Source organism: Eptatretus burgeri, chromosome 14, assembly GCF_056783735.1.
Source record: "Eptatretus burgeri isolate ZD-2024b chromosome 14, Ebu_testis_v1, whole genome shotgun sequence".
NCBI lineage: Eukaryota > Metazoa > Chordata > Myxini > Myxiniformes > Myxinidae > Eptatretus > Eptatretus burgeri.
The window spans coordinates 62,578,727-62,601,289 of record NC_140974.1 but is presented as its reverse complement, the minus strand read 5'-3'; the positions used below and the strand labels follow the sequence as shown (position 1 = coordinate 62,601,289).

Below are 22,563 nucleotides of genomic sequence, written 5' to 3'. Positions count from 1 at the left end.
AAATTGCTGATGCTGTTGAAGGTCAGCGTCACAATGAAAACAACAACTTTTAATTGTTAATCAAAAAGAAAGAAAAGAGAAATAATTGTGTACTTTGGGCAATCGAGCTTCATGCGTCGGGTGACACCCTCGTCAGTGGGAGGGGAGGAGCTCGTACTGCACATACATGTTTGAAAGTCGAGGCTTTGTCAGGAATTGGACCTCTTGCAATTAAACTTATTTTCTGTATTCAGAACAGAAATTAAAATTTCAATGTCCACGGTCTCCATGAGATGACACTGAGTGTAACGAGGTGGTCGCACGATCATGCACGACGTGAAACAAGGAAATTTGGCCCTTTGGTCCATCATTGCTGTTTTGCACTCCAGAGTAAATTTTTGTTACCGGTGTAAAACTGTAACAAAATCTGTCTGTTGTTTCTGGACTAAAAGTTTTTCTCGTGGTGTTTCTTCCCCTCAACTGTTCTTCCTCCAAGTGCCACTCTGGTGTGTGTGTGTGTGTGTGTGTGTTTGTGTGTGTGTGTGTGTGTGTGTGTGTGTGTGTGTGTTTGTGTGTGTGTGTGTGTGTGTGTGTGTGTGTGTGTGTGTGTGTGTGTGTGTGTGTGTGTCCCTTTACCCTGCTGTTAATGTGTTTCCCTCATTTCCACTGTATTCATCTGTGGCTTTGCTTATCTACAACTTCATCTTAGCTAATACCAATCATCTTGATGCTTTATGAATGTGTGTGTGTTTGTGTGTCAGTCAGTGTCAGTGTCATACATACAGGTTGGGAGAGGGGAGGGGGGGGGTGCATCTTGTTCCGGTTATGTTGCCCCGCCTCGCTATAAATGCATTTGTATGTATGTTAGGTCAGGTCAGGTTAGGTATGGGAGCATGTGTTGGAGCAGTGCGTCGCAGTGCCCACATTCCATCGGTGCTCCACGAGCCTCCGTCTGGCCATCCCCCAACCAGATGCCTGGCCCATCCCCACCTCCTTGAGATGTTAATCAACCTGCTGCAACTACGAGGCACATGGTCGTCTCGTTGGCCTTCACTCATGAGACTCCCTCGCTGAGAGAATCTGGTGAGCAGGATCAGCATCAGGAAAACAAACCACATGTCCATACAGCCGCAGCTGATGCTCACGGACTATGCAGGTAACAAATCTCATTTGAGTCTCTCTCAGCAACCGCTCGTTGGACACAAAGTCCGACCAGCGATAGCCGAGGATTCTCCGAAGAGACCTGGTACCAAAGGGGTTAAGTCTCCATCTCAGATCCTTTGTCAGAGTCAAAGGCTCACATTCGTGGAGTAAGACTGGAAGCACCAAGGACCTGAAGACTCGGACTTTCATCCTCCTGCAGAGGTGCCAACAGCGCCACACCCCATGATCCAGTGAATCCATGACCCAGGCCCAACCTAGACGTCTATTTAGCTCCAGCACACAACCTGCAGAGACATGAATATCACCACAAGGTAAGTGAATCTCTCTGTGACCTCAACATCCTCACCACAAACGGGTACACACAAAATAGCAACATCCAAGACGTCATTGAAAGCCTGGATCTTTGTTTTGACCCAGGAAATCCGTAATCCCAGCAGCTCTCCGACTGCCCATTCAGCACCTCGAGGGCCCCCAAAAGGATATCTAGAGTCTCCGCAAAGATGACTGCATCATCTGCGAAATCAAGGTCAGAGATCTTGACATTCCCAAACCATGCACCGCAGCTTAATCTCTCCGACATCCTCCCCAAAATCCAGTCCGAACAAGCGCTGAAGAGTGTGGGGGCCAATACACACCCCTGACGAACTGCCAGTAACAAATGGAAATATGTCGGAGATGGAACCACCCACCATACATCACAGCACTCTCAGTATACGTATGTATGTGGATACCCACAAAACTTCTTCACCCTTATTTGTGCATATATATATTGAAATATTTTTAATTTTGGATGGTAAAGAGCACCAATGTGGGGTTGGGGGTGGGGGAGGGTGGGGGGGGGGAGTGGAAGGGCAAGGGTGGTTGGGGAAAATCACATTACATACACAAAATGGTGTAATTGTAACCTCTCGCATCCCTCTCCCATCTATTTTATTAATCCTGCAATGTGACCGCACATTTACTAAAGTTTAACTAAACATGTCTTCCCTTCCTTCTCCTCCCTGCCTTTTATCATTGTTTTTTTTTTTTCTCAATTTACACCTCTTTTGTGAGTATAATGTCAATGATGTCATGCTTTGCTTGTATGTAAAAGCACACCTGAGGGTTCAGGTTATAGGTGTGTGACGTCATAGCAAAGTGAAGGAAGCATGGAACGGACCAATGTTTTCAGGAGCATGTGGAGCTCTGCCGAGGAAGCCTCGGCTTTTGGCATCGGTGGTTGCAATGATCGTGCGTTGTTTCCGCAGCGACGGGAAGCCCAGATTTTGAGCGCTTCTTGAAACTTCTTGGAGAGCGAATCACACTGAAAGGGTGGACGGCCTACAGAGGAGGTCTCGACACAAAGAGTAAGATCTCAGCGGACGTGGCACAAACATGGAATTGTATGGATTGTCCAGTACAGAGAGAAAGCAGTTCAATCGATTGATCGTGCTGTGGCATTGTGTCTGTCGCCAACGCATAATTATCAACCCTTTTTGTGAAAAAAAAACAAAAAAATCAAATCAATTCCCTTTCTAAATTGAAATTCCCATAAAAAAAAAATAAAGGACCACTTTGGCTGCAAATTCAATACCGGGGCATTTTGTCCCGAGAGCACGTTAATTTGGCGAGCGTCGTATGCCATAAAATCAAGGCCTCGGCATCATTTTGCCTTCACGACTGCAAAGCCGATCAGGATGTAAAAGCAAAAACAAACAAAAGTCTACAATTTTCAACTTTAAGTGATTTGTTTTTCTTCCCCCTCTTTATCTGAAAGCTCAACTGGAAAACACATTCCGCCTCATGAGTGTGGCTTACGTAACGCGGCCTAGGACAAGTCTAGGGTCCCGCGGTTCAAGTGCAATCGTGGCCTTAAATTATGGATCCTGTGAAACTATTCTGGTAAACCACACAATCACAGAATAAGCATAATTCTCCTTCGAGCACTTCATCATGGCACAGACAGGGGGTCGAAGGTCAGCGCTTTAGTGAAGTGTTCACTCACCTCCTCTGGAGAGCCATTTTAAATGCTTCCGGAGGTTCATTCATTACACATCTCTGGGGGGTGTAGGAATGGTATTTGATTAGACCTTAATGGATTGTTCTTTCCGATGCCATGGCCTATAGATGACACGACGGGCACGGAAGCTGTGTTCACGGTGTACAAGCGGCATGAGGTCATATTCCACGTATCTACGCTGCTGCCATATTCCAAGGAGAACCGGCAACAGGTTTGTCCACCGTTCTTGAGTTTACGTTCGATGGAGACGGAGTTCCATGTGAAAGAGTATCGACGTTTCGCACACCATCTGGCGAATTCACACCGACCACAGCCATGTTAGCAAGATTGGGTTTAATTATTTGTTTTTTTTTTTTACATGTGGGGGTAATCAAGAAATCTCTCCAGAGTTCGACTGTGAATGGATTGATGGAACTTACTTTGGTCATTTATTTTCCACAATAGGCTATGTATTTATTGCGTCTGCAAACCTGGCAGAATTTCTGCTCCCTCCCCATTTGTCTGCTCCAGACACACCGATTACCCCACCATTCTCCCTCCCCTGTGCCCTTAGTCCTATCTCATACCAAACGTCTTTCCCTTCTCTGACCCATTCCTGCCACACTTCCCTATCCTCTTTGCTCTCCCGTTTCCCAATTTTAATTTTCCAAGTTTACCCAATCCCCCAATCCTCCTTCCTTGTGCACACATAAGTAAATGGCCCCGGCTTTAATCGAAGAATGTATCCAGCGCAACATTTCTCTTTCCCAATAATGGAACATTTTAGCACCTGCACGTTCGTCAGGTGAGCAGAGCTTGCGCTTGGTTTGTCCACGTTTAGCCTCGATGATCGCATAGTGCTTTCGAGATGAAACCTCAGCAAGATGTATGTCATGATAACACTGCTTCTTGTGATTGATCCATAAAAGATGCCATTGCTTGCTAATGCATCCTAAAATGGGAGGCTTTTTTTTCCTTACTGCCTGGCATTGTATTGATTGTTTTAGTGACTTATCCACAATTACTCTGACATAAATCTCCCTTCCGAGTAAAACATTTATAATCTTCACTACTTACAAAACTCCTATTGGTGTGTGTGTGTGTGTGTGTGTGTGTGTGTGTGTGTGTGTGTGTGTGTGTGTGTGTGTTTTGGGTAGTTACACACAGCATAGATTGTACAATGTACTATATCTTATTTCACTTTCCCTACAAGCTTCGTCTTGTCCATGGATGCACATGTGCGAGTTATTTAATTGTGTTATGTGATAACAATGATATTGTTTCATGGCCTCAGGTGGAGAGAAAGAGACACATTGGGAATGACATCGTGACAATAGTCTTTCAGGAGGGGGATGAGATGGCGGCATCTTTCAAGCCCTCTATGATTCGCTCTCATTTTACTCGTATCCTATACAGTTACAGGTTGTTCGTTCATTTGCTACTTCATGTAGTCTGTTGGATGCCAATTTTCAGGGTTTTTTTGGGTTTTTTTTGCCTGTCTGGTTGTGATCGGTTTGTTTGCCTTCCTGGTTTTGACTGGATTGTTTGTTGCTTGCCTAGTTCTCAATTGTGGGTCGGTTTGCTTGCCTAGTTCTGACTAGCTGGTTGGTTTGATTGCCTGGTTCTGACTTGCTAGTTGGTTTGCCTGCCTGGTTCTAATTTGCTGGTTGGTTTGCCTGGCTGGTTGTAATTGGTTTGTTTGCCTTCCTAGTTTTGATTGGTTTGTTTGCCTTCCTGGTTTTGACTGGTTGGTTTGTTGCCTTCCTGGTTCTGATTTGCTTGTTGGTTTGCCTGCCTGTTTCTGACTTGCTTGTTGGCTTGCCTGCCTGGTTCTGATTTGCTGGTTGGTTTGCCTCTCTGGTTCTGATTTGCTGTTTGGTTTGCCTACCTGGTTCTGATTTGCTGGTTGGTTTGCCTGCCTGGTTCTGATTTGCTGGTTGGTTTGCCTCTCTGGTTCTGACTTGCTGGTTGGTTTGCCTCTCTGGTTCTGATTTGCTGTTTGGTTTGCCTGCCTGGTTCTGACTTGCTGGTTGGTTTGCCTGCCTGGTTCTGACTTGCTGGATGGTTTGCCTGCCTGATTCTGAATTGCTTGTTGGTTTGCCTGCCTGGTTCTGATTTGCTGGTTGGTTTGCCTGCCTGGTTCTGATTTGCTGGTTGGTTTGCCTGCCTGGTTCTGATTTGCTGGATGGTTTGCCTGCCTGGTTCTAATTTGCTGGATGGTTTGCCTGCCTGGTTCTGATTTGCTGGATGGTTTGCCTGCCTGGTTCTAATTTGCTGGATGGTTTGCCTCTCTGGTTCTGACTTGCTGGTTGGTTTGCCTCTCTGGTTCTGACTTGCTGGTTGGTTTGCCTGCCTGGTTCTAATTTGCTGGATGGTTTACCTGCCTGGTTCTGACTTGCTGGTTGGTTTGCCTCTCTGGTTCTGACTTGCTGGTTGGTTTGCCTGCCTGGTTCTGATTTGCTGGCTGGTTTGCCTCTCTGGTTCTGACTTTCTGGATGGTTTGCCTGCCTGGTTCTAATTTGCTGGATGGTTTACCTGCCTGGTTCTGATTTGCTGGTTGGTTTGCCTGCCTGGTTCTGACTTGCTGGATGGTATGCTTGCCTGGTTCTAATTTGCTAGTTGGTTTACCTCTCTGGTTCTGACTTGCTGGTTGGTTTGCCTGCCTGGTTCTGACTTGCTGGTTGGTTTGCCTGCCTGGTTCTGACTTGCTGGATGGTTTGCCTGCCTGATTCTGAATTGCTTGTTGGTTTGCCTGCCTGGTTCTGATTTGCTGGTTGGTTTGCCTGCCTGGTTCTGATTTGCTGGTTGGTTTGCCTGCCTGGTTCTGATTTGCTGGTTGGTTTGCCTGCCTGGTTCTGATTTGCTGGATGGTTTGCCTGCCTGGTTCTAATTTGCTGGATGGTTTGCCTGCCTGGTTCTGATTTGCTGGATGGTTTGCCTGCCTGGTTCTAATTTGCTGGATGGTTTGCCTCTCTGGTTCTGACTTGCTGGTTGGTTTGCCTCTCTGGTTCTGATTTGCTGGTTGGTTTGCCTGCCTGGTTCTGATTTGCTGGTTGGTTTGCCTGCCTGATTCTGAATTGCTTGTTGGTTTGCCTGCCTGGTTCTGATTTGCTGGTTGGTTTGCCTGCCTGGTTCTGACTTGCTGGATGGTTTGCCTGCCTGATTCTGAATTGCTGGATGGTTTGCCTGCCTGGTTCTGATTTGCTGGATGGTTTACCTGCCTGGTTCTGATTTGCTGGTTGGTTTGCCTGCCTGGTTCTGACTTGCTGGATGGTATGCTTGCCTGGTTCTAATTTGCTAGTTGGTTTACCTCTCTGGTTCTGACTTGATGGATGGTTTGCCTGCCTGGTTCTAATTTGCTGGTTGGTTTGGTTGCCTGGTTCTGACCTGCTGGTTGGTTGTCCTTTGAGTTCTGCTGATGTTGTTGAGGCTTCTGTGGTTGGGATTTAAGCAGTTGATTTGTTCATCCTTGGGGATCATTGGCATAGTTGTGGTTTGCATGATCGACCCCATACTTGTGATTAAGGACTTTGTGCTCCACAGAATTTGCATAGTTGTTGGGCCACATGATCCACATTTGTGAGTTACAGCACTTGTGACGAAGGATATTGTGGCCTACAACATTGTCATAGTTGAAGGCCACATTATGCACACAGCATTTGTGCGAGGGATTAAACACCTAATTGTTTTTTTATAGTTCATGGATTACTCTTCTCCTTGTCCCATCCTGTCCTATTAAATTTGGGTCAGGAGCTCATAGAGCGTGTACTCTTGCCCCAAGTCTTTTAATGAACCAGCTGGGCCCGGCATGACGTTCATATGAACAGAGTCTGTAATTTGGTCAGGGTGTTGGTGATAACTTACCGACTCTTCACGAAAGACACCGTGGTTTCTTTATCATCCACCCGAGGGACGGATTGGGGATTAAACCCAGACTAGGCTGCTGAAAGCAAGGTGTGCTACCTCCGCACCACAGATTACTCCCGTCGCATTTTTACGCTATTTTGTTGTTTTTTCCCCCCCTGAAGCCACTAAATTACTATCTTTGTAAACTTTAATAACTTTCTTGGGATCTGACTATATCATCAACATGAATATACGCTCTTTGATCGAGTGGACAGGAACAAACGGAACGTCTTTATCTTTATAATATTCACTTGTGTTTCTTGAAAGTTTATTTTATTGATGGCAACAATAAAATGCCCAAGGTATGCAGGCGTACACCTATCGGCTGTGCTGTCCATTGTCCAACACCTCATTGACGTCACGTTCGCACCTTAGAACTCGAAAATTAATTTGTTCCTTCAATTCCCATTGCAACCTCACTTTACAAGTTCTAACAGAAGAACAAGATTAAATGGCAAGGTCTCGGGGCTCAACCTATGGCAATGTTGATGAAGGCAAGTTAGCAACGTGAAGGACTGAGGTCTGAGTGCACACAAATTTGACCATAACTTTGAAACAGCGTAGTTATTAATTCTGAATTATTTATTTTTACTCATTATACTTTGAACTTATGGCTCTTGATGCTTGGAACGAGGTTCAAATCCCATGCACGATGTATTTGTCCATTGTCATTTTCGAAGTCTTCGGTGTGACTCTGCCAGGTACACGTCGCCGACCTCCCAGCCTCAGGCCGGACGCTCTAACCATGACACCACCGATATGGAAGCCTTTTAATTCCTCTCAAATTCGACTCCATGGGTACTTGAATATCTCTATTTTTCACATTGCTTTATTTGTTTTTGTTGATTTATTTGGTTAGCAATTGACAAAACAATGTTTCTTGCATGTTCCTGGCGTCTTTCTTTCTTTGGCCGGTGTCTACTTCCTTTAACTCGGACTCATGGGATGAGCTCTGCAACTTACTGTTGTGGATATGCACAAAGGGGCCATCCATTTATTACTATAAAATACCACCCGTCGCTCCGCTGATGGGAATACTGAGATGGGGGAGACAGAGAGGTGTGGGGTGAGTGAGGCGGGGTGGGTGAAGGGAAGGCAGCGAGAGGTGAGAGGAAGGGAAGGCAGACATGTGGTGGAGCGTTAATTGCGATTCATAGTGTCTCATCAAAATGATTCTGCATAGAATAACAATGAAGATGGAAAACGTTTATGTCTAAAATCCATTTTCTACCAGTCATACTATAAATAACGCCCAGAGACAAACACCTCTTGGACATGCACGGAGATAAACACAGTCCAGAGACAAACACTGTCAGGACACATCCGGAGATGAACACTGCCCAGACATAAACACCTCCCAGACACGTCCAGAGATAAATACCATCCGGACATGTCTAGAGACAGACACATCCGGAGACAAACATGGACACGTCTGGAGACACAGAAACCACCTGGACAGGTCTGGATATAAACACCGCCTGGACACGAGAGAGAGAGAGAGAGAGAGGGGGGGAGAGGGAGAGGGAGAGATTGCCAGATTGCCTGCCTAGTTCTGATTTGCTTGTTGGTTTATCAATGTGTGGGAGTTAGCAGAGAAACACACACACACACACACACACACACACACACACACACACACACACACACACACACACACACACACACACACACACACACACACACACACATATTAGTGCTTGGCCGATATCAGCAATTTTTTGGGAATCAGCGGATTAGAGTCAGTGTGATTACTGACTGGAGTATGTACTGTATACAACCCAAAAACCTTGAGCCGCTTTCATCCTTGTTTTGGGGGAATTTCAATAAACAAGTTATTAAAACAACTACGCAATACAAACGTTTCAAGAAGATGTGCATAAACATTTATACAAAGCTGCCAATTATCATGATGGGTATAAAAAAATTTGGCTCTGTAATTTTGAAAACTCTTTAATACGGCTTGGAAATCTGGTGTTATCAAATGTATTTTGCTTTGAAACTCACAAAGAGAAACCATAACCTTTGTAAAGCACACCTGCTTCATATAAAATAACTAATTGCTTTGGAAACAGTCATGAGGACAAAGGAAAACGTGATCACTCGAACGCTGCTGAGATTCAAAATTTAAACCTCCACCACCCATCATCATCATAAGAAACGGGATGAAAAAGATGGCAAAATATCAAATATGTCCGAATTGGACAAATGAACACTTTTGTTTTTGCGTTGGAACTGCTGCTAACTTCAATTCTGGAGCTTGAATTTTGTAATTCGGCTTAGTTTAAGAGATTCTCGAGGTTATGACATGCGCGGAAATGAAATAAAGCCACAAGTGCTGGCTTCTCCAGATTGATGATGAAAGACTGATAAGCATTTCAATGTATCCAGTGATTCAATAATACTAGTACGTGCCCGTACGTGCATGGCCGTACGTGCAAAAAAAAAAAAAACTTTCACACCGTGTGCCAGAAACAACAACCACACAGGCCATTCCTTCGCTCTCGCGTGGCCGTACATGCATGGCCGTACGTGCGTGGCTGTACGTGCAAACCAAAAAATAAAAATAAAATAAAAGCCAAAAAAAACTTTCAAACAACTGCACAGGCCGTTCCTTCGCTCTCGCGTGGCCGTACATGCATGGCCGTACGTGCGTGGCTGTACGTGCAAACCAAAAAATAAAAATAAAATAAAAGCCAAAAAAAACTTTCAAACAACTGCACAGGCCGTTCCTTTGCTCTTGTAAACGACAACTGGATTGTGGCATTGTGTTTATTTATAAATGCGCATAAGAAATCGAGAAATTATTAGAATACAGTGTCATCACTATCCAGAAGTCTGTACGTTGGTATGCGGCTGAGGATCTCTTCCCCATCGGCCACGCCTACGCAGCAACGTGTCCTGTCATTGGTTGGTAAATAAATGGCCATAACTTGGGAACCACTTGTCCGATTAATATCAAACCTTGAAAAGGCACATACTCAGGTCCCCAGCAACATACCTGGCAAGTTTCAATTAGATCGGACCAGTGGTTGTCGAGAAACAGCGGAGACACACACACACACACACACACACACACAGACACACACACACACACACACACACACACACACACACACACACACACACACACACACACACACACACACACACACACACTGACATTTATTATTATAGAGTATGCAAAGATGGTGGGATTTATGACTCCCCCTTCCCCCTCCTCCTTCCACCACGTGCCTTGTACATGTTTCTCCCCTCACTCCTATCGCTTGCAAACCTCCTTCACATTCTCTCTGCAATTCTCATCATATATATATATATGTTTGTTTTCCTTTTTCTTTCCTATCCTCTTCACAATTATCTTTTATTATTTATTTTAAATTTCACCCGACCACCACATTCAACCATAATATGAAGATGGCTTCAAGTTAAGTGCACAGACGAGACAATAATTTGATAATTTGTTTGAAGAATGCCATGTTCCTCTTGCAATGTTTTCACTATCAAAATGACAGATTGTAGTTTGAGTAAAGTTGGGATGGAAGTTAAAAAAAGAAAAAAAAATTCTATTGCACGTTGGGCTTGTAGGGACCTTGCCACTTCTTTTGTAGACTTGTAGAGCTTACAACACAGCTTCCATTACCATGAGCCGTGTTAAGCCACTTTATCCATGTTGTCAGGTGTGTTTGCAACTCCTCTACAGCTGCTTCGATTTGAACACCACCCATTAGCCATTATGGTTTGCAGACACCCGATCCGTAACGGATTCTGGAACCTTTTGGCCATTGACTCTCCTTTCGCAGACGTAGCTTTGGTTGCTAAAGTAGGTGGTTATCTAACACAGTGGTCTAGCTAAGTAAGATTTACTGTTTGCTATTGCATTTTATCCCCATTTATACCACGTCGATGGCTTTCCGCCGTGACCTCATGACATCACATCAGCAAAGATCCGTCTTTCTTTAATGCCATTCACAGACATTTTCGCTCTGGTGCGATACAACAGAGCAAATGACAGCTACCGGTGAGTCTCAACCTCATCATATGAACCAAACTCCTTTATCGTACTTGTGTTTTACCATTGATGTTGAAATACTTTTCATCATCAGCAATTCTTTCGAGGATTTGCCACCAAAACCGACGTTTCTAATCTATCTGGTTTGAAATCCAATTGTAATTTTGCCGCCATTCCTGATCTGTGCCCAGATTGCGGATCTTCTCAGAAGAGAGCGTCCCATTGTTTGGCCCACCGCTACCTACTCCACCGATCTTCACAGACCACGCGGAGTTCCGAGACTTCCTGCTTGTAAAACGTGTGTCCTTCCTGCCAGCTTCGATGAAGGACAAGCTGGTCATATGATTGCACAATTTGAATCGCAACTCTTGATCTCTTCGATTAGTGGAACAGGGCATGAAAGTAGTGTGTGTGTGTTGTATCTATCATGTTCTCCAGTAAGTGCTCTGCCTCTGTCTCCATCTTTTTCTGATCATGATTGGCTGTATTGAAAGGATTTTGATTTTTATGAGGGATCCACATGACTGTTTGTGTTTTTAAGATGAGCTTGACCATTTCTTGCCTGTGAGATCCTTACGCCTTGCCGGTCAAATTCACCATGTCGCGCAATGTGCTGTCGATTTCTTCCAGTTATTAATGGAGAGAAGGCAACTCTAGAGACGCCGACCTTTGCCCAGAAGAGGCAAAGGACGTTGGACATGCTCCTCCGATCTATGTACCAAGACCATATGCCTGACTTGTACAAGGTAAATGCTCATTAAGAGGTGCACCGGTAAACCGCTGTCCCCATATGTACATTCATTCGTGAAACACTTGTTTTTTTTTTGTGATGTTGGTCATTTTCATGAGGTACAGTTGATCCTTTTTTGTGTGCCAGAAAAAAGGCCGATGCAGGCCCGAATAACCTGAAGCACGCGCCCGTGTGCCTTGCGGAGCGTACAGAGCATGCTGAACCGTCGCTCGCTCAGCGACGTGTTACCCGAGTCGCCACGTGCGGCCTGGCGCAGGGAGGAGGCAAGGCAAGAAAAGTTCGTGCACATCGGGCAGGTCGGTCATGCCCCGAACAACCTCACCGGCCTCTCTCTCTCTGTCTGTCTGTCTGTCTGTCTGTCTGTCTGTCTGTCTGTCTGTCTGTCTGTCTGTCTGTCTGTCTCTCTCTCTCTCTCTCTCTCTCTCTCTCTCTCTCTCTCTCTCTCTCTCTCTCTCTCTCTCTCGACTTCGGTGCCTTTCCTTCAAATCTGATATTTCTTCACCATCCACCACGACCCCACGCAACCTTTCTCAAATTTCAATTTCCTGCTCTCCTTCATCTGTCTCTTTCCAAAAGTATATCAATCGTCACAATTCTCTTTCAATACCTACTTCCTGATACTGTTGCATCAAGCGACCAACGGACCTCTTCTAACCCCACGTAGTTCCATTTTCCATCCTCATCATTTCTCATCCTCAGTCTTATAACCTGAGTCTCCCCTCCACATCAACCGGGGGCCCTCTCAAATATTTAAACACGGCATCTGTCAGTCTTCCAATTCCTGCCTTTGTTTGCACGAAAGTGGATCCGCATTCTGATCCAGCGCATCAGCACAAACGCACACTACAGGTAGACACCATTTAGACACATTCCTGTTTGGAGTTCATCCATTATACCTGAACATTTTGGGAATCGATGGGGCAGAGTGGGAGCGATAACTCTCCAAAACTAGCCGAGGGCTTTCTTGTTAGCTCCTCTCCTTGCTCACCTGCAGGGTCAATTTCAACCTGAAATAATTTCATTGTTGGTGTGATGCCGGGTGGAGGAGGGAGGGGTGATGCATCATGGATCACAGTGACTTTTTGAGGGTGTGTTAAGCTGGCTGACCTGAATTTAGTCACCGGTACATCCAAAAAATAATCCCACAAGTTCTGTACACCGAATGTTGGTTGTTGGTACTACAGCCACATAAACGCTTTCACACATTAAGTATTCAATCTACGTTACATTCAAGTGAAGCGATCGTCGTTGGCGTCAGTGAAGGCATCCGATATGTATGTTAATCAAATTGGGGGTGTCGTGAGCATCATGGGTTTAAAAGTCTTCTTCTTGTGTTTTTGACTCTCTCTCTCTCATTTCAATTCTTTCTTTTTAAATTCCTTTTATTCCCCCACAGTCAACTGCATCACAAAGAGGGATCCCATGGTTTTTCTGGAAAAGAGTAGGTCATTGTGGACTATTAACCTTGCCAAAATCCTCTGCTATTGGTTTTCTGTGTAATCCGCACTACCAGGAGTGATGGTGAGTGTGTATTGGCACAGCTATTTCTTACGTACGCATATATTACAGAACTTAACGAGAACGGCACTCGGTAGAGCGCACACCTCCGCCAGGCTGAGTAGTTCACGTTTTGTATCCCACTGATAGTCCACATCTGCACACGGACCTTCACTGACATATAAACGGCTTGTACTTGTCACCTTCCGACCCAACTCATCCACCTAGTTCTGTCATAACTGGTCCACAACGTTTTGAATTATGTTGTATATTGGTTTTTGGCCCATTTCTTAATTGTGAGGAAGTGCTTGAAACGTTCTCGGATCCAGGTCCTCATCTGGATCTTCACTAAAATCGAAACGATTTGTCCTTGTTACACACCCAACCTGTCCACCAAGTTTGTCCGAATAAATCCATAACACTTTGAGATGCTGTGCTCGACATCATTTTTAACCCCGTTTCTCAACGGTGAATTATCACTTAAAGAATTCCAGCATCCGGATTCAGATATTCACCAAAAATCTAATCAATTTGTCCTTGTCACACACCCAAGCTGTCCACCAAATTCCATCTGAATGCGTCCTGAACCTTTTAAGATATCCTGCTCACAGACGGGCAGACAGACAGACAGACAGGTGAAAACATAACCTCCGTCCACCAACGGTGGCAAAGGTAACTACCACCCACATGAGTACTCAATGTTGTGTTGTACTCACGAGAGAGGCAGCAGGTGATACGACGACAATGGATACTATTTGGAGTTAGCACGCTTTTTGAAAAAAATACGAGGGGATACTGTAATCGGCTCTGTTTGTCTGTCTGTCTCGCTATCTCCTCCGAAACAGTTGGGCAGAAATTCACCAAACTTGGTATTTTATGATCACCACATTGCAAGAAGCTGCAGGAGCAGCGTAGACCCATGGGGACCCCTGGGGTGGTGTCAAAAGGTCATATACCAAAAAATGCAATGATGGACACCTTAGACCAGGGGTCAAAACGTGAAAGAAAAAAAAATTTAAACTCAAAGTTTGATATTTGGTTAATCCTGGTGGAACTTTATGCCATCTCTCAACTTTGCTTGACGTAGGAGGCATGGGGGTTTGCGATGGTGCGACATCGACTCTGCTGTAGTTATATCTAATGAGACGGTCATGACTGCGTGTGTACCACTCATTCAATGATGTCATTGTTAAAATGTAAATGTTATCATAAGGCTGGTACCAATCTATCGATTCCCATTAATATCTCGGTACTGATTAATTAATTATCTGTAGTTATTCAAACATCACAAGCCTTTCCAGGTCAATATCTAAGTTGCATCACGTGACACTAAAGGTGACCGATTATTATTCAACGCCGGTGATGTCATCTGAAAGCTTTGTTTGGACTATTGTTCATGTGGTTGGAAATACAGTGTTAAAATTCATTCGTCTTGGTTTCGCCTGTTTGGCATCCCGATCCAATCACTTAACTCATGCTGCTGTCTTCATTTGTCCATTGACTCAAAATGTCCATATATGACTTCTAATATGTCATTGTCATGCGTGCAATATGGACAAGCTCATCGATGAAAGAGGAATGCGACAAATATAATGTGAGATTAATCATATGTACGTTGTTGAGCTGTGTTTGGGGGAACCAAAGGGCTCAAATTGAATTGTAGAAATAGAAAATTACGTGTGTGGGTTGGTGGGGCAAAGTGTGTCGGGTGTAGGGATGGGGGTAGATTTAGATAAACAGTCTGAGACAAAATGGAGGGTTACTTAGACGAGGAGGTCTGGGATTTAAAGGGAAAGGGAAGGGGTTGAGAGAGGAAATGTGGTTGGAAAGGGGGAAAAGGGGGAAAACATTCAGCAATTTATTGGAAAACCGCACTTTGATTGTCGATCCCCACAAGGTTTGTTAATGATGTGATGTCTTTCTCAAACATTGTTGATTTTTTTTTTTTCATTAAAACTTCATATTCACCTACGATTGGCATAACCGGCACTATTAAATGAGATTGAAAGAGGTAAGTTGGACCTCAAGGCCTTCCTTTATTACCGCATGGCTGAATTAATGGAATGCTATCCAGAAAACCACCAGAATCGACTTCTCACGAACTGCAGTGATTTGAAGATTAAATTGTTGGTTGATTCATTGTTGCTCAAGTCCATTGTCTAACTATGACTTGCTGTCCTTTTTACAAAAATTTTATTAATAGCTCTTGGATATTAAGCTGATTGTGAGTTTTTGCAAATTGACAGCATGGGGCAGCAGTGTAGACCTATTATTCCAATAGACCAAATGGTATGCTTGGTGTTCGAGAGATTGAAATTAAATAGTTCATGATAACCCGATGTTCCTGGCCACCACAGGCACTCAAGCTGAAGATCATTGTCAAGGGAGACTTCCCTGGTCCTACATTTTCGACGGGGCGAAGCCGCAGGGAGGTGAGTTGACCGCAAGAGTAAACCGCATTGCTTTAAATGAGCAACCGACATGGGTCACTGTGGATGGGTTCTCTTCAATTGGTCCTTCAAAGCAGTTTTATACCAGCAAGTATCTGGCCACTCAGAGGAACTCTGAATGAGCGTGCGTACTGGAGGAAATGTCGTCTCTGTCAAGGGTTGTGTCACGCTGCGTTGAAGGATTTTATCAACTCAAAGTTTTTGGAATTTTGATGAAGTTTGGAGCCAGGCCGATGATCTTGAGAGTCTGGGGTAATTGAATAGGTGAGGTCTGATTGGTTATCCCCTCCATATATCAACTCAAAGTTGATAATACTCTTAAAATATACTATTAGTTAAAAAAATAAGTAAACATACAAATATGTCATCTCTGGTTGATAATTGTGCAGCTTTTCCTGGTTGCTTTATGCAGCTTCATTTGGCTAGAAGAACATGAGAAGAGTTAATTGGTATAATCCTATTGGCCAATCCAAACTGGGATAATTGAATAGGTGAGATCTGATTGGTTATCCCCTCCAATTTCAGATGAGATACATGATTGGATCTTGTTATTTATGTGTTAACTGTTGTTGGCATTGCATGTGGTACATGCTTGGAAGCCTCGATGGTGCTCGTTTATGTCTACGCTGTCGCTGATGACTCGCCAACAAGTGATGAAACCATTCTGGCGGCTGATGGGGGTGTGTAGCATTGTGATTCTCATGTATGTACTACTTGTGAATGTCTACAGCTGTAGAGGAACCCGGTCGGGTTTGAAACGGCAAAGGGCTTACCTTGCGTAGCCTTTTTTGGTTGCTTTATGCAGCTTTCCTTAGCTGGCAGAGCATGGGAGTTTCTATTTATTTATATATATGTATATATATATATATATATATATATATATATATATATATATATATATATATATACATATATACATATCCCCAGTTGGCCTGACCATATCTGTCCGTTTTGGCCATAGTTCTTGAAAATCTCGGGTTGAGTGCACACTCACAGGAGTCCCAAAGGTCATATAATCACACCTCTATGCAACCATCAACAAATTGTGTACAGATCTAGACATCATAGAAGTGGTGGAATTAACCCGTCCATAAGTAAGGATGGGTTCTTTTTCTCGTATTAATAAATCGTGTGAATGAACGATTCAATGAAAATCAGATTACTAGTTCAGCATAAGCTGTTTGCAAAGGATGAACTGCTACATCTGCGAAATGACCTTTTGGTTTCGTGCATTAAATGGGTTAAGGAATATGAAAAGCTATAAGAGGTTATGCACTGCAGTTTTCAGCAAGTAGATTGATTAGGAAATGTTCAAGCAGGTGTTCTTAATCACCAATTAAAAATTGTAAAATCTTTGGTTCTTTCGCCACCAAACCAAAGCTTGGGTTTGGTAAATGGGAATTGACTTGACACCGTGCTTGAATTTTGAGCTTGTAATTAGGTGTCCTATGTGTACTCATGAAACCCATCAAAGTACACTACTTCAGAGAGATAGATGTTGGGGGACATGGGGGAATAATTGAGATCCATGGCCACCCGTCCCCGTCTTCCATTGTTATTTAATGAAAACACAATGCCCGAACACACCTCGTAAAGGAAACAAAGGGTTCGATACATAATCATAAACGTTTGGAGTTATCATAACATTGTATGAAAGCGAGTCCTTTATTTTTGCGAGTTGGTCACAAGGTCATGGGTGCATTTCGTGTGCCGAGTTGGAGAGGTTTTGGGCAGAAAGGGTCGGAATTTCGATGAAGTCTGGAGCCAAGCTGGTGATCCTGAGAGCCTGATAATGTACTTGTGAATGTCTGTCTACAGCTGTAGAGGAACCCGGTCGGGTTTGAAACGGCAAAGGGCTTGTGTAGCCGGCAAAGGGAAACCTTGTGTAGCCTTTTTTGGTTGCTTTATGCAGCTTTCTTGAGCTATATGTTTAGCTTTATTTAGCTTTCTGCATACATCGGTCACTCAATACAATAATCAGTTACAAATTATTGACGTTCTGATTTTAGATATACAACTGTTTCTTGGTTAGCGATGGAAAAGAAATGTTCGTGTATTGCATTGGAAATAACTGTTGCCCTTCAATATACGATTAGAATTGCGATGAGGGACAGATTTACAAGAAACCAATGATGCGTGTGCTCCAGAGTAAGTGAGCATTTGCACCTTTCACATTGATCTCTCCCAATCCTCTTTGTGCCCTCCACCTACTGCCTCCCCCACTCCGGTTGATTCGCTCCAACTTCTATCTGACCCATCATGCTGCTTCCAATGCCGTGCACATCTTTTCAGCCCTGGGAGCCACAGTTGTTCTGCACAAACTTTCCACACGCGGTGGCATGTGCAGATTCGTGGGGCAGCTCACTGCTCACTGCCACCGATGAGGGGATATTCCTTCTCAATGGTGGGACAGCTTGACATGTTTGCACACATTGGTAAAGACTTGCAGATGGCCTTGGTAATCATGTAATTGGGGTTACAAAGGTTCGTCCTCGTCACATAAAAGATCCCACACTGTCCCGGATGTCATACGTCGATGGCCACGTTACTCACAAACTGATTGAGTGTTGAACTTTAAAAGGTTATTGAGGGGTCAAAACACTGTTTTTAACAGGGATATGATGTTGTCCGCTTGCAATGTCACATTGCACTAAGGCATTCTCTGTGCAATAAAATGATGATGATCGTTACATTGTTTGTGAAATGGAAACTCCATGATAGCATTCACTTAGCATGGCACCTAACTGATGTTTCGACCACAGAATTATCTTCAACAGACCAAGTTGAAGACCCCTCTGCGGTCAAAGCATCCCGTATCACCCGAGACATGACAATCTTATTGGTTGGACACCACTTCCATTTCCTATATAGAAATCTTTTTTCCTGTAATTTCCTATCCAGGCAAGTCCTGACATTTCGTCAAGACTCGAGCCTGATGGGTACTCTGCTCGTGCCCCGGAGTCCTTTTTTGACGACACATTTGTCGGATTTTCGTCTCTAACAAACCATCTTTTCAGGGCTGCTTCTCATCGGTTATTCAATACATATTTATTGGAAATTATAGAATGTAAGCCTGAGTGATCAGAACGATCCTTCTGACTCTTTAGCCTTCTGTTGTTTCTCAGCAAAGCCATGGAATTTGGAACTGTCACGGACATGAACGTTTGCTCATTCAGTGACTGCCTGTTTATCTACCCTTCGGGTGGGGATATAATTTGAATTTGAAGCAGAGTTCAACTTCTTTGTTGAAAGTAAAGATTGCCTACGGTGTCGTAGGTAGGTGATGATTTTAATAAGCTATGTTCTACTTCGTACTCAATGGACGTATTTCAAATAATATGAGGTTCCAGGCTCTGTAAACTCGTAAGCTGTGCCGCTTGCTCACAATATTCAAGCCTTTCTCAATTGTGGTTATCACTATTCCCCTTCATGTTCATTTTCATGTGTTGTCTGCCCTTATTATTAGGACCTGATACATTGCATAAACATAGCTTTAATCTTGGAATATCATTTCTCATCCTTTAGATTGGCTGGTAGCAGCCTCTTTCCTCTCTGCAGACGTTGATAGAACCAGGAGCCGGTCCAACACTTGCAATATGTCTTTCAACCCTGACAAATCCCACACACTCACCCTGTCTCTCCAAAAGGATTGTCTGGCAAACTCTCCCATCTACTTCTTAAACAAATCACTTGAAGAGGTGAAGTCACTCAAATGTTTGCCCCTCGCCATCATCCATGATCTTTCTTGGGCAGACCATAATTCCAAGATGGCTTCCAAAGCTAGCCGCCAACTGGGTATCCCTCGTCATGCAGATCTTTTCTTGGCTAATCTGAACTTTTGACAACCTACAAGGCTTTCGTTCACAGGTTGATGGAGTACTGCTCTCACCTTTGGGCTGGTGCACCTGCCTCACACTTTGCTCTTCTTGCTGCTGTGGAAAGCGAGATCCTCAAAATCAATGGGATCTCCCACGCCGAAGCTGAGTGTCTAAGCCTGTTACTTTCACATCACAGACAGGTTAGAGGCCTCTCTGTACTCTACCGGCTCCTTTTTGGTCTTGTACCCTCTGCCCTCTCTTAGCTCTCTCCCTCACAGGTTTCTGTAGGGTGTATATGGTCTGCCAGTTGCCCACTTCTTGATAAACTCTGAAAATCCAGGCTCACCACTCACCTTCACTCATTTGTTCCTCTTTTTTCTCACCCGTGGAACCAACTGCCCCAGTCTGCTCAGTCCCATTCTTCTCTCCAGGGCTTCAAGACAGCTGTTCACCACTACCTTAGGCCATACCCCATCCATACCCGTGATCGCTTCTACCCCAAATGACCCCATTTCCAAGCACTTCTATTTCCCAGGTTATTTTGATTTCCCCCCTCCCTCTCCGTCACCTATTTTCTTTTGTTCTTTGTCAGGTGGTTTGTTCCTTCTCTGTTTCAACACCACTTTCCCCTTTCTCTTCTTGTTTGCATTTCATTTAGTTTGTGTGCAGCTTGTTCACCCTCACGTGTCCTTCCCCCCCTGCCCCTCCCCTTAATCTCACTCTCACTCCTACTCCTCCGCTGGTGTTTCCCACTTTCCATTCGCTCCCTTCCATTCCACTCTTGCTCTTTCACGAGCCTCAATCATGTTTACAAAAAAAGATGTGAAATCCGAGCAGGTCCTACGTCTGTCTGTGCTTCGTAACTTCTCATGCAATCAGTCACTCGGGTTCCCTCCTCTATATTGTTGAAGGCGACTTAATAAGTAATCAATTGCCATCTGTAATAAATTAACTTCAGACAAGTCATTGACCTCCAAATACCAGCCGTGACCCATATTTGGACTGACATCTCGGTGCTGGAATCTGGCTCTGCTTAACCACCTGATCATAAGTTAAATAGGCCTGGTGTTGGCTTAATGGTTAAGGTACTTGGCATAAGATCCTCAGGTCTTAAGTTCAAGCCCTTGTCAGGCCATTGAATTAACACCAGATAGGGTTGACTCAGCCTGTCATCCTTCCAAGGTCAACGCATTGAGTACAGGTGTGTTTTGGTAACAGAGGCATTGCATCAGCAGTGCAGCAGCTGTGCCCCCAGAAAATGATGCAGCCAAGCACCAAAGGCTGCATACAAATAAATAAATAAATAAATAAATGTAAAAAAAAATCTATTTCCTTCCTTGTTCTTTACTTTGTTTCTATAAGAATAATAATAATAATAAAAAATAATCCTACTGTGACAATATCTATCAGAGCTTATTGTTAACTTAAAAAAAACATTTTCTGTGATCAAAAAGCTGACGAGCTGACTTGTGGCTAAGCGTCGGCCTTTGGGATCGAATCATATAGTTCCATGTGGATTAAATGGGATGTGTAATGGAAGCAAATTGATTAAACGGGTGTGTGAAGTGAAGTAAACAGATAGGTTGAGTTAATAGGATAAATAAAGTGTTCATGTACTGAGATGGGGTTACAACACAGATGGGGCCTGATGGTCTAACTGGTCTCAAAATGTGCTGAACTTCCTCGTATAATCTGTGCTGAATGTATAAAAGAGGTATTTGAAGAAATTAAGAAAGTAACCCCTGATTTTTTTTTGTTTTTTTTTGTTTATAGAGGGACAGTCACCGGTGGCCGTATTTGACCGAAGTTTCTGCGTCAAACAGCTAAGTGTGTTGGAGACCCAGGACCTGCTGCTGATGCTTTCTGATCGAGGTACTGGGATACACCGGGCATCTCCAGCACATAAATCATTCATGATTATAGTGTGGTGGAGCTTCTCTCAAAATCCCTTGGGTTACTTAGCCATGCTGGCCTCGAACCATTAGAATGCTGTGATCGAAGAGGCACAAGTCGTGACCTCTAAGTTCGAATTTTCCTCCTGCTCTTTATCTCGGCCTCCCATGCGCTGCCCCACATCCAAGAAGCACCTCGTCGCTGTCATTGTTGTCACTTTTTTTGTCTTTCTCTTCCTTACTGTCTGTCTCGTGCTCTTTCTCGTGATGAGTGCATTTTGAACGTATTGACCATCCACATCTGTCCGCAAGCTTTAATGATTGCTCATAAATCTACCTTTTTGGGGTAGTTTCCCTCCCGCGGCTCATCCCTTTCCCACGTCGCTTTGAATGAATATTTTTAATCCTTCAATCCAGAGGCAATTACATTAGCCGGGCCTTGTTCTGACGTTCTTCCCTGACAGGCCACATTCATCGACTCGCAAAGCATTGATTTTTCGCTCTTACAAAACGGCTCAGAAAGTTTAAACTTATTGATGCGAAATATCCATCAATAGGTCCTCAGTCGTGTTTGGATTTCATGTAATTACGTTGGACTCTTGTGGAAAAGTCGATGATTGTCCGCTCGTGTCATTGTCTTGCGTACATGTCGGAGTTGTATTTTCACTTCTGCAGCAAAGCGGCCCACATCATACTGACCAACGTATGCTGACTGTGCAGTGAAGGCCCATGTTCTGGGACAGCGCGTCAAGGCAATCACAAGTTGTGAAAAAGTTTGCAAGTCCCCCATCCAGGTCACTACTCTGTCCAGGTCGCCACAACCAGTGGGAATTCCCGGCTTGAGCAGGCCTATGGATCGAACCCACACCCATGAAAGACAACATGATGAAGCTTTGCCCACTACATCATGCAACTGCCCGGCCAACGCTGCACACCAATTGTATAATCTGGCAACAGTAAATCGAAATAAAAAAAAAATAAAATAAAATAACAAAGCAACTAAAAGTTGCTTCATGAATCACCAGTTGCTAGAATATGGTTCAAATCCTTGAGTTTATCAACTATTTAGCCTTGCCCTGAGAGTCACTTCACGGTGAGTGATTACTTTGCTCAACAACC

The 22,563-nt window shown here is 44.0% G+C and overlaps 1 protein-coding gene across 1 annotated transcript in view; it reads left to right on the top strand.

Moving 5' to 3' along the window:
* GARNL3 (GTPase activating Rap/RanGAP domain like 3) overlaps nucleotides 1–22,563 on the top strand; it is an 88,569-nt gene that overhangs the window by 38,149 nt on the left and 27,857 nt on the right. Inside the window, exons 10-19 of the mRNA XM_085855156.1 lie at nucleotides 2,391–2,489; nucleotides 3,250–3,353; nucleotides 4,416–4,524; nucleotides 11,000–11,045; nucleotides 11,228–11,334; nucleotides 11,667–11,782; nucleotides 11,979–12,083; nucleotides 15,642–15,716; nucleotides 18,027–18,138; nucleotides 21,326–21,424. Of these exons, the coding sequence (XP_085711282.1) occupies nucleotides 2,391–2,489; nucleotides 3,250–3,353; nucleotides 4,416–4,524; nucleotides 11,000–11,045; nucleotides 11,228–11,334; nucleotides 11,667–11,782; nucleotides 11,979–12,083; nucleotides 15,642–15,716; nucleotides 18,027–18,138; nucleotides 21,326–21,424 (972 nt within the window). The remainder of the gene's footprint in view (nucleotides 1–2,390; nucleotides 2,490–3,249; nucleotides 3,354–4,415; nucleotides 4,525–10,999; nucleotides 11,046–11,227; nucleotides 11,335–11,666; nucleotides 11,783–11,978; nucleotides 12,084–15,641; nucleotides 15,717–18,026; nucleotides 18,139–21,325; nucleotides 21,425–22,563) is intronic.